Below are 13154 nucleotides of genomic sequence, written 5' to 3'. Positions count from 1 at the left end.
TATACATCACTTAATTACTTATTGCCACAATATATTTGATATGCTTGGGAAACATAAAGCCAGCAGGACCCTTAGAGGTCTCAAACACATAAAGTTGGTGGTCCCAGAACTTAATGAAGTCCAGTTCAAAATAAATAATTCACACTAACTTGTGTGTTGTGACAGAAAAACTGCATCGGAATAATTCTGGAGGCAGACAAAGATGAAAATTATGCGCGACCATATACAGTTAGGTCCATAGGTTTTTGGACTATGACACATTTTTGAAATTTTGTCACTGGAGTGTCGACGTTCAGCTTTAATTTGAGGTGTTTAATAAAGGTATTGTGTTAACAGTTTAGGAATTACAGACATTTTCATATATAATCTCCTATTTTCAGAGGCTCAAAGTATCTGGGCAGTGGACTGACATGCAGATTGGTGAAGCTGTTATTTCACTGTACGCTAAGCAAATTGGAGATCTGCAGTACTGAAGTTGTATTTGGTATCACAATTATTGCACACATGGGCATCCTCAGGGTCTCCCCAGGATGCATAACATCCATTCTTTCAAATGATAATTTCCATGATGTTTTCTTATTTTATTTTACTGCTTATTAGATTCCGTTTTTAAATGTATTTATTTTTTAATTAATTTGAGTTAAAATCTTAGCATCTTTTGCGACACCACGAAACAAACGATAGTATAAAATGAAACATAGACGTTTTTATATCGTCATCCGATATATATCGTTATATCGAACAACTCTACCAACTTGTGTTCATTTTAATTGTGTATACAGTTTTTTTTCTTTCTTACAATTTCTTTGGATGATTTTTCTGTTCCTTATCTGTATTGTGAATATTTTGCTGTATTTCTTTTGCTTTAATCTTTTTTGTGATTAGAGAAAAATCTGTCATCAGCCTTAAATTCTTAAACATAATTGCTCTTGCCCACAGGCCATAGACTCAAACAGGTCCCTGACAGAGTTTTTGTACCTCCTCAGTGAGCTGTTATTCAGAGAAGCCATTATGTCCCAGCACCGTATGTCAAAGCTGCCTCTGTAGAGGTCAGAGCCGAGTGCTCCCCGTTTTTAAAAATGCAATAGAGATTCCATTATTTCGCACACATAAAACTGAGTCCTAATGATCTATTATTAATGTTAAAATGTATTGATTTATTCATGAAAGTCTTCTTTTGTCCCTTCTTGGCTGTAGAGGAGGCTGCAGTAGAAATGGCACAGAAATCAAAATAGAAGCCACCCCATTGCCCACTGTTCCTGATTGTGTGTCTTTGTCTGCGGCAGGCCCTTGTGTGTGGTTCTGGTGTTCAGCACCAAAGGACAGCGCTATCTCCGGGTCGGGCTGGCTGTGCCGCTGTTTGGCTCTGTGGCCTTCCTGAGGAGGTTGGTGGCTGACGAGGGGAAAATTTCTCCAGACCAGGTACAGTAAAGCAACTGTAACTGGTGTGATTGTACTTTTCTTACTCCGCCTTTGGCTTGAATTTCCTCTTGGCTACAACACATGAAGTAAATAACAGTAAAGTCATTTCCTTCACCACGTTAAAGGATGTACATCAAGGAACCAACTTGTGTTTGCATGTTGGTCTCCAGGTGATCCTGACAGAGGTTTACTCCATTGGTTTCCAACGCTCCTTCTTTGATGAAGACGACCTGACTAGCATAGCTGAAAACGATGTCATCTATGCCTTTCAGGCTCCCCCGCTCTACATCAGAGGCGGCTCTGCACGGATCTCAGGTATGACTGAAGCAAGTCAGTTTTTAATCTAGATTTAAACATATAACATGCTATTTTCAGTCACAACAAAGCACTCACACTGTCTTTGAGTATTAGAACTAATTTGTGGTACAGCATGGATATATTTATACACATTAATGTGCAAGTGCACACAAGTCTGTAAGCAAACAAGCTCATCTTATGAATTTACTTTGCTTAATGAAACCATTAGGGAATGCACCTTCCTGTAGGGGGTCCTCAGGGAGCACATTAACAGCTATATAACTTTACAAAGAGTGCAGTGAATTACATCCCCCGTGCAGGCCTCCCTTGTGCTATCAGATTTATGTCTTCATTTCATCTGTTTCTCAGCTAGCGATGTAAAATGTGTTCTCAGAAGTCCTTTAGTGCACAGTATCCCCTTGTTTCTTTGATTTGTGTTGGAAACAAATAGGTTCTGCACTGTCGTCCACTCTTACAGGGCTGTAAGTTCCAGTCGTGTCAACGCTGAAGGAGTCCTTGAAAAAATGTGACTTTTAGTGCTTTAATTTATGTCGGTCAGTGACCGTACAGAGCAGTGCTGCCTAAAACGAGGTCCACGTGACAGTCTGTCTGGTCTCCAGACTAAATCTCTTGGTTCTCACTGGCTGAGTCAACATCGACGTTCAGCACTTTTCTGCCCACATGAGACTGTCCCATCATTCACTGAGAAATGTTTGCCCCGTGAAAATAGACGTAAGATATTATTATGTTTTAAGGAAATTGCAAGATATGTGTTTGTTTGCTGCCTGACTTACACAATGTCTGCACAGGCTGTGAAGAGTATGAAGAGTGTGTTAGCAGAGCAGCTTAGGCCCTCCGTCTGTGCTTGCACAGGATGTAGTCAGGCACCTGTAGTGCCAGTAAACACACAGTCTCAGTAGAAGTCGCGTTGATTGAAATAGGTTTTTTCCATTTGCACAGGCTGCTGGAATATGAAAGAAAATTGATATTTTGCTTATTTTTCCAAAATGCTAGTAATTCTTTTTTCAATTATGGTGTCACTCAGTCACAGTAAAACCTGCTTTTAAATGATGCATCCATCTAATAATGGCCCCTTGGTATAATAAAGTTATTTGAGTAAAGCTCCTCTGCTAAACATTATCTCGCATTATATTATGTAATGTCTCAGTCTCTGTTTAGCCAGCTTTTCTAAGAGGGAAAAAAACTGGCAAAACCCAGTGTAAAGGGCTACCAGAAGAGAAGTTTTTATTTGCTCTGCTCTACTCAACGCTGAAATATAAAAATACTTTATTTTAAAAGGGGTCAATGATACGAAACAGCAAGCAGCGGGCAGATAGAGGATGTTGTACGCAGTGTGCAGGAAAATTAAGTGTTAGGCTAAAAACAAACTCTAGCTCTCCCATCTTACTTTCTCTTCAGTGGTTGCCTACTAACTCAGTGATGATGAAGGACTGCCTTCATCCATCTTTGCATTCAGAGTTTCATACAATGACTGCCTATCATCCAACCTGATTGGTGCAAACAGATATTATACACAGGGGTGCACATAAATGGTCCGTGGGTGCACATGCGCTGTCAAAATAAAAGACGCGCACCAGATAAGAAGTTGCAACGCTCGTTTGCGTACATAAGATTTTCTGGAGGAGGACAGACATTTGTTTAGAACTCTTAAGGATGTCGAAGAAGCAAGCTCCTTTAAGCAATTACTTTTGTGTTCCTCCACCTCCAAAGAAATGTCAGAAGGAGTCTGAACCACAAAAGAAGCGCGTATTCTCGGAAAAGTGGTTGGAGGAGATGAGCTGGCTTCAAACAAATGATGAGAGATGTGGTGCAGAGTATGCCGTGAAAATCCCACTTTAGCAGGCAAAACAGTGCATTTTATATGTACACAAACGCATGTTGCAACTTCTTATCTGGTGCACGTCTTTTATTTTGACAGCGCATGCGCACCTGCGGACCACTTATGTGCACCCCTGATTATACAAGGCTACTGTCACTAGCTTGTTAGCATGCTAGCTTTAGTAGACATCTCAGCAACACATTACATAGACACTTTGCTAGTTCTTGCTAGTATGAAAGGCGGGATGAATCTGTGCTTTTATGCTGTTTATGCCAAATTCTGACCCTGCAGCAGAAATTTAAGACTTGACTCATTTTTCCAATCTTCTGCTGTCTAATTTTGGTGAGCCTTTAAGAATCGTAGCCTCAGATTCCTGCTCTTAGCTGACAGGAGGAACACTCAGTGTGGTCTTCTGCTGCTGCAGCCGACCTGCCGCATGCTGTTCTGCACACTTTCTTCTTCTTCTCCTTCTTGCTGTTACCAAATAGGTATTTTCCCCCAGATAAATGATGCTCGCTGGATATATTTGTATTAACAAGCAGCTGAACAAGTGTATCTAATAAAGTGGCTGGTGAGTCTTTAGCATAACCTCATGTTATGAGTTGTTTGAAGTGTTTAATCTACAGATTTTCATTAAATACCCCACATATATATGTACACTCCTCTATGTCTAAATTACTTATGTACACAATTCATAAGTAAAGATACTTTGCTCAGTTAAATTTTATCTCTGATTTCATTTTAGTCCAGGAAGACAAATGTTTTCTGTCTTATTACCAATGCAATAAAAATGAAATTAAGTTATGAGCAAAGTATGAGCTATTTTTATTTTTGTGCTATTTTAGTGCTATAGTGTTATATTTAAATAAACAATACTTTATTGCTTTTATCTGATTTCAGTGATTTCTAATGCTTTTACACAATCTGGCACAGTCTGCAATCACTAACAGGTCTGATCCATGAGTTTATTTAACTATTCATAAACGGTAAAAGGAAAACAAAACTAATTATGTTGTTTAACTATATGATATGATAACCAACACTCACCAGGAGTCTGATTAAAAACATTTTTCCGCTCAGTGCTCATGAACGGTGCATGGACCCGTGTGGATTTTACCCTGAAGCGTTTACTTTAAGAACAGATCTAATACAGCTGGTGTGCAGTTAAACCCCCCAAAAAATGTAACCATGTTTTATAATCCTCAGTTGCACTGATGCAGTTGCACTGATGTGTGGTCCCTGTTACTCCTATCACACTTTTTTGATTGACTAATATTTACTTTTTCATGTAGTGAACATCATGGTAACAGCTACTCATAAGTTAGCGTTATATCCAGCAGATGTGAAATGCTGTTAGAGACAGCATGAGGTGCTCACTAAAGAGCTGTGATGAATGAAAAAATTGTGTGCTGTGGATTAAACCAAAGTCAAACCCATGACGATGTGACCTTTCCACTCAGAACTCTCACCATCGCTGCTGCAGTCTTAAAATTAATCTCTTGCATCATATTCCCGCATGATGCTTATCACCTGCCCTGTATACTAAATACGTCATTGCATCCTATGATTCACATGTTCATGCTGGATGACAGAATTATGACCATCTTTTATTAATTAGGATTTATTTATTGGAATACTTTCTTTCATTCATTTCAGTCTCACTTAAATTGATGTCTTAATGTTGAGATTCTTTAATGTACTGCCTGCCAGAGAATACGTGGAAACAGATATTTGGCTTCCGCGGTTATATATCCATCTCACGCGTTTTTCTTTTTGTTACAAACATAGAACAGTTTCTGCCTTTTTTCATTTATTGCCAAGTTTCAGTAAGATGACATCATCTCCCATACTGTAGTCTGTTTGAACATTTTCTTTACCGTTTACTGTCTCATCATTTTAAAGCAAAGACTGATTTAACATCATCATGTGAGCTTTCTTAATCTGCACATCCTAAAAACTTAGAGGATCTAGTGTGAAATCTGCCAAGGTATCAGTTTTCTAACAATTTCTGCTTTCAAAACATGTAGACTTTCAGATCTAGTCATGACAGCGGCATGTAGTGTTTTACGGAAGAGCTGATGAACACACCACCACCCCCCAGCGTATTTTCTTGGTCCACAGTGTACCTTATGTTGATTTTCTGCTGCTTGTCTTGTATTTCTTTATATTAGCCAACATCCTTGTGCATCTTAGTGCACTCTACCTGGACATCTTCACCTTTCTGCACTCTTTCTAGGCTGAATAATTGGCAAAAAATATTACTTCTATGGTTATAAACAGAATGTTTTATGTTAGCTGAATTAGAATTGTTCCTTTAAAAAAATGTACCAATATCACACCTTATTAGACATAAAAATGTATATTTGGAACATTGTACATGAAGTACCCAAAGTAAAGTAATTATTTTCTAGAACAAGTGTTAAATGGATTGATTTTAATGGTGCAGATGTTAAAGGCTGAGCTTTTTTAAAGTACTTTATGTTCTGTTAACTCTACATTAATGCATTCAGAGCTACCCGCTGTGGCGATCACTTTGATTAAATGAACAACCAAATGTAGCTTCTTATTCTATTATTCGTTTGTAGTCCTGTGAGGAGTGTGTATCACTAAATAAGCTGCTTTTAATGAGCTCAAAAAAAATGTATTTTAAAATATCTTATTAGTAAAAAAGCACTTGAGCACTGTGTCATGGTTAGTTGTAAATATCTACAGGTGGATGTTAATAAGGATGTAATGGTGGTTTATTGGCAAAACAGCAACTTTACATTTTGTCAAGTGATTTCTTAGAGATGCAAATATGGAAGAACTTTTGTGGTCTGAAGCTGTTCGACTTACCTGTTCTATTATCATTGCCTGTCCAACTAGCCAAATGTAGCCACAACATGGCAGCAGTTCACAGGATTTTGCAAACAGGTAATAAAAAAAAGTTAACATTACAGAAGACTATCAGTTTAAGATGAGATTGCTTTTACTTTGGTTTTAATTCATGTCTGTTTTGGATATTATTGGACAAGCACTGCCTGCCTTGCTTGCCCAGTCACAATGCCAACGAACCATGCAGGCTATAAATAGGAGGTAGGTTTGCAAAGCTAAGTGTGTCCAGTGTTGGATGGTTTTTGGGGGGGTTGAGTCAATTTAATATAAAGCTAACACAAGGTTAATTTTATCTCAGGATGGTGGTGCGTGAGATGAGCCAACTTGTTCACAGCATTCCCAGAGTATGATTTATTTGGTGTCCCTATATCAATAGGGCATTACCATCCAAAACGTCACAATAGTATGCTGTATTGATTTTTTTCCTCAACCACTCGACCGTTGTACCACATGTTTGTTGATATTAGTGGTTTTAACTAAAATCCTTTTTAATATTCAGTTTTATTGATCAGCGCCAAATCAAAATAGTTGCCTCAAGATGCTAAGGTAGTGTTGGGCAAGTTTCTTTGAAAAAGTAATTAATTATAGTTACTAGTTACTTCTTCAAAAAAGTAACTGAGTTAGTAACTGAGTTACCAGATTCTAAAAGTAATTAATTACTTGAAAAGTAACTATTGCGTTACTTTAAAAAAATATATGTTTAACCCTCTGGGGTCCAGGGTATAATTGGCCATTTTAATTGATCTAAAATCAGACAAAAAAAAAAAAACATAAAATCCGAGTAGAAAAAGTGATATTTTTACTGTAACAACCACAAACATGTTCATTGAATCATATTTCATAACCTTAAATACAAATATAAATTGTGAATTTTAAAATCATATGCACAAGTTTTGCAAACAACAAAGTTATTTGTATCCATTTATCTTTTACCTTGACTATTAACATAACCATCAGGTGTTCTGCATTCAATCAGAAGCCAAACAAATTATTTGTGCCACTCCAAAAAAATAATTTCTGTCCACTATAAAGGAGAACATCACAGCCTGATACCTGCAGGTCTGACAGCAGCAGGTGTATCACATTAAAAAAAAAATTTATGTTAAAAAAATTTTGTATTAAAAACAATACAAATTAAAAACAATACAAATTAAAAATTTTGTATTGTTCAATACATATGCGTACCGAACCGAAAGCACTGTATCGAACGGTTCAATATCGATACGAGTATTGTTGCACCCCTAGTGATTGCCGTCCGCGGGAGCGCGCGCAGCCCCTTAAAGCTGTAGCGTCCAGATTACTTATAGCTACTTCCGTGCAACTGATATAAGATGCGGTAAGCTGAACACAGCTTCAACCATTGACTGTAGAAAACAACTTTTGTACAGTCAATGGCTTCAACCGGCTGTTTGTTGAAAAATAGTAACACGACCGCATTTTCTTGTTAGTAACTGAAACAGCGTTGTAACGATAGGAATATCGTTTGTTTGTAACCCTGTTTGTTCAACAAGACCTACAGTCTTGTTGAACAAACAGTTTGGCTCAAATCAAATATTTGGTGGTGTTATTAGGTTTCCCAATAATGAATGGAGCATTCGTTATGAGTAACATCTGTCCAGCCAAACCACTGCCTTTCACTGTTTTGTTTATATGATTAAATCTGTTAAATGTGACAATAAATCACTGTGGAAGATAAGGTTACGCCTAAATGACATCAGTTCACTGAGACACACAACAGTACCAAGCAGGTCTGAAATCGCGCTTTGACAGCTTTCACAGACAATCTTCCTCCTTATGCATCATATTTTCAGTGCTTAATTTTTTTGTCATTAATACATACTTGTTATGTAATATTTTACTACAAATTCAAAGCTGTAAATGTGCATCTGTTACCTGACTGAAGTTCACGTCTGACTGCCTTTCCTGTTCAAAGACACGACTGTGCAGACTGCTAATGGAAAGGAGGGATAGCTGTTGCTGTGGGTAGAGTATATCCCATTAGGCGTAGAGGTGTTTAATTATGGGTTCTCATAGTCTGGCTGTGTTTAGTGAGGCTCAACCTCTTCATCTGTTTGACAGTGAAAGAAGCCTGAGAGTGCAGGGGAAGGAAGAGTTTGCCGGCCTCCTGCGGTTTCTTAGAATTAGTTAGAGGCTTTTTCAGGATAAAAGGTCAGGATCAACAGGTTTGTGGTTTAGTGTGGTGCACATTTGTGTGTTATAAATGTCTCATGGCTGCACTGTAATTGCCTTTTTATAGAATGCCTGTGGCAATAGACAAGTTCGGGTTACATGAATGAAAACAGTCAAATAGACACACACTGAACTGTTATTCATCCTGGAAACAAGGTTTAAAAAATAATGAGAGCAGCAACAGGAGCTTTAAAAAAGAAAAGCCTAGAAACAGTTCAGTTTTTGACAGCTTAATGTAAAAAACAGATTTAATGACAAATGACAGGTAGGTCTCCTCCCAAGCACCCCTGCATAAATCTTAGTGGGACAAGCCAGAATATGGCTTATGAATTTCATGTTTCATGGGGGATCTAAAAGGAGATTTTCACCCATAAATCATTCCCCTGAGGTCAACCCTCATGTAAATGGAAAGCTCCTAGTGAGCAAGTTTTATCACCCGCTTGCTTGATTAGGGCAACATTAGGAAATCAAAAGCTGTGCATATTTATTGCGCTCAATCGCAAGGTCAAGACACTGCAATCAGAAGTTTAATGTTTAAGCTGTGGTGGTTCGACTCATTTTGAAGAGATCTTGTCCTTCATACAGTGCACAGCTTAATGCCCTCACCATTCAACTATATGTGTGTGTGTTTTCCAGTCCTCTTCCCCTCTCCTCCAACCAGGGCGGTGGCTTCCCCTCCCTGTGTCTGGTTCTCCTGAAGGTTTCTTCCTGTCAAAAGGGAGTTTTTCCTTCCCATTGTCACCAAGTGCTTGTTCATAGTGGCTCATCTGATTGTTGAGGTTTTCTCTGCATTAATGCATTAATTTATTTTACAAAATAAAGTGCCTTCAGGTGACTGCTGTTGTGATTTGGCATTACGTGAATAAAACTGAATTAAACTGAACCGAGTTGAATTAAATGTGTAAGAGGAGGCACGTTTCAGCACAGGCTTGCTGCTTTACAACAGTCTCAGTAACATGACATTTGCTTTGTCATTGATGAATCATGTGTTAGGTGTAAACAGCATTGTTTAATGAAACATTGTTGTATGGGAACACAGCCGCTGTGGAACACAGCCTACTTATGTGCCAAGCCTGAAGGTTGTCAGCTGTGTGATGGGAAAGCAGCTCCACTGACGTCACATCAAGCAGGAATCTTATAGTCTCCGCTTTTCCCTCATTCGGTCACACTCCTCTGTGTGTTGGTACAGACACGAGGGGACCGAGCGAGAAGTGGCGCTTCTTGGCACCCCACCAGGACGGGATGTGGAACAGAAGCTGTATCAGATAATACCTCCTGCTGAGAGTGCAGGCAGCCATTGGTCCATCTGTTCTCCCCTCTGAATCACTGTTCCCCAAATAGAAAGTTGCTGTCTCGCCACTTTATATATCTCAATTCTCCTCCTTACTCCCCAGTAGAGGTGTTAAGTTTCGTGAACACATTCTCGGCACATGGAATCAGTTCAGCTTCCTTTCAAGAGCAACGTGAAATATTTGGTGCTGTAAATGCAAAGTTGTTAAAAGCTGACTCATTTTAGTGCCTCTTTCCTCTTTTGAGCACGCTCTACTTCTCAGACTTGTGTTCCCCATCCTCTTCCAGGGTACCATCACAGCCTACCATCATCCCCATACGCAACAGGTCCTGAGGGTCAGAGGTTACCCCCATCTGGGACGTTATCATCAGAGTTCCTCAACCAAGGTGCCCCCGTCAAGATTCTGCTGCTGGTGTGCAACGCTGCAGGAGCCGGCCAGCAGGCGGTTAGGTAATTACATCAATGGGCTGCTCATTGTAACATCCTCTCTGACAGCAATTGTTCTGTAATAGCTTAGACATCACACCTAAGCAGCAGACCTGTCAAATGATCGCTGTGTGGGAGCGTGCCTGGGGTCCCAGTAAGAGTGATACTCTCCATGGGAAGAGTTTGGAAGATGACTTCCTTAAGTATCAGAGTTCATCTACTTCATCTCTCAACTTTAACTTTATTCGCTCAACAACATTTGCTCCTTGCCAGGTCATACGTAGCTTATTCATGGCCACTGTAGTCTAAAAACACTGATATTTCCATCTCCAGTCATTTAGGATGATCGCATGAAATCAAGAAGCTCCTGAGGTCGAACCCACTAGTGACACGGGGCCTTTATGTGTGGCGTTTGCACCCTCTCCTTATGTCTATGTGGGTTCTCCAGCTTCCTCCCAGTGACATGCATGTTAGGGTACCAGGCCTAAATCAGTTGTAGGTGTGAGATGGTGGCGGGTTGCAAAGCAGCTTGCAGATGCAGGAGCATCTTTGGGCAAGCTAAGCAGCTTTAATTCCATACACTATCATAGATTTAACAAGTGAATGCATACAGGAGTATAAGTCCATTGGTGTCCTGCCATCAAGTGGTGGACAACCTAATGTTGTGAGGTTACACTTTAAGCTGAACATTCATCCGCCCTGTTTTATCCGAGGTACTAGAAAAATGGAATTCTAAGCTCATGGAAGTGTCTTGCCATTGGATGTTACATTTGCCAGTGTTGTCAGTTTGTCCATGCTATAAGATGCAGGCTCGTACTTTAGAATTTAAAATGTTTCCTTTCTTTATTTTATATATTTTTTTTTTGTATATATAGAAATAATGAATCCAGGAAGTAGCCACTTGTCCTTTAAACCTAATCAACTTTGATAAACTTGTTTTATACATAGCCTTCCTCTAGGGAACCACTTCAAGGTCAGATTATCTCCCTGTCACAGAAAAGGCTCACATTTCACTCTGTGACTCAGTGAGATGAGTTTCAAATCAAACGACCGAGGACTCTGACATCTGGCGCTATACACAGAGATCCATCAGACACTGTGACAGAGTCCAGAGAGATCAATATAGGTGAGCTCGCCAACGCGACTGAGAGAAAGTCCGCTCAAATCTATAAGGGTCGGCCTCTCCGTTTCTCCTTCAAACGCCTCTCTGCCATTGCTCAGCCCACCCACCTATCTCGTTCTCATCAGATGACAGCTGGAGGACTGTGCAGCGCCAAGAAAATGACATTGGAGTCACATAGTTGTTTCACTCTTTTTAGTCGAGCATCACAGACACATTTCTGAGCACCAGTGTGAAAACTTGGAACTGTGATGGGATATTTTTATGTGTGGAAACCCAAAGGTGTTACTTCTATTAGCAATTTGGTTCTTTTGCATTTTGCCTGTAGATGCCAATTCTTACACCTGTCGGCTCAAGTATAAAATATAGACCTATCAGTAGATAATAGATATTTCTGTATGACCCCAACTCTCACATTTCTTTCATGAAACTTCCAAAATATTGTGTGAAAGAAATAATAAACTGGGATCTCTGAAGGTAAGGCTATCTGTCACAAACCATAGAGCAAGACAATTACATTTCATACTGCTGGCAATAACAGAAAAGCAGCTTCCAATGAAAGAGTCCACATCATAAAGGCCTGCAGACAGCACGTCAGGAGAGGGGCATGCATGTTGTAGATGATGGCAGATAGTGTGCTGGCATACTCTTAACCCACTGATCAATGCCTACTTGCCTGATCTGCCTCCTTGTGACTTTGCTTTCTCACCCAAAATAAAATTCAAGCTAAAGAGTGACTGTTTTGACAAAGTGAGGGGAATTTAGCACACATGGCTCAGGCACAAGTTCAATGGTAATCCTGCAAAGCCATCTAAAATTAGCTGGTGTTTTGGAAGCAGTGCAGGTAAATTTGGACACATTTGAATGAGGCACTGTTTTTGATTTTTTTTTAGGTTTGGAGTCGAGTGGAGAACTTTGCAGATTATTTTAAGAAATCCATTCATCTATTTTCTTAACTGCTTATCCAGTTCAGGGGTTGCAGGAAGCTACGGCCTCACCCAGCTTTCACTGGCACAATATGTTAAAATCTACTGTTTTGCTTCAGTGTCTGCAAAAATGTGCAAATGAAAAAACACAGTGTCTTTAAACATGCACCAGAGCTTTTCTTTCATTCATTACAATTCTGATGTGTATCTGCTTCTTATTTTGTCTCTTTATGGACATGTATGCTAATAAATCTAATACATACAATAGCGGGTTGACCTCAATTAAATGAGTATTATAATAAATGCGTCATGTGATCTGTCATGTCACAGGGTCTTTTCCATTTCTTATCTCCCTTCTGTAGATGGGCTGTAATGAGAATTCTGCTCTAATACTGATAATGATGATAAATAATTATTTACATTACAATAGGATAAGAAGGCGGTGAGTCAGTAAGGGGTAATATGGGATGGCTGAGTGGTGGTGTTGCCATTTTGAATTCATCATCTTTTAGCTCCTGTGACACTAATTTCCTCTGTGCTGGTTTTAGGTTCGGGCCTCCGTTCCTCATGAGGGAGGACCGGTCTATTTCCTGGGATCAGCTGCAGCAGAGCATCCTCAGCAAGCTTTATTACCTGATGATCAACGGAGCTCAGGCACAGGTAATACAAAGATAGATTTTTTTTTTAATGATTGAAGGAAATTTTGTTTTGTTTTGTCTTCTCCTCATGTCCTATTGAGATATCCATGCCAGGGTAGGGATTCACAGA

General features: G+C 39.4%; 1 protein-coding gene across 1 annotated transcript in view; it reads left to right on the top strand.

Moving 5' to 3' along the window:
- Positions 1 to 13154, top strand: part of usp43b (ubiquitin specific peptidase 43b) — an 86508-nt gene that overhangs the window by 49815 nt on the left and 23539 nt on the right. The window contains exons 5-8 of the mRNA XM_082531937.1: positions 1287 to 1422; positions 1593 to 1737; positions 10202 to 10364; positions 12935 to 13046. Of these exons, the coding sequence (XP_082388063.1) occupies positions 1287 to 1422; positions 1593 to 1737; positions 10202 to 10364; positions 12935 to 13046 (556 nt within the window). The remainder of the gene's footprint in view (positions 1 to 1286; positions 1423 to 1592; positions 1738 to 10201; positions 10365 to 12934; positions 13047 to 13154) is intronic.

Source organism: Aulonocara stuartgranti, assembly GCF_965226115.1.
Source record: "Aulonocara stuartgranti genome assembly, chromosome: 4".
Classification (NCBI taxonomy): domain Eukaryota; kingdom Metazoa; phylum Chordata; class Actinopteri; order Cichliformes; family Cichlidae; genus Aulonocara; species Aulonocara stuartgranti.
The sequence above is the reverse complement of the archived record's forward strand: the minus strand, read 5'-3'. Positions and strand labels throughout refer to the sequence as shown.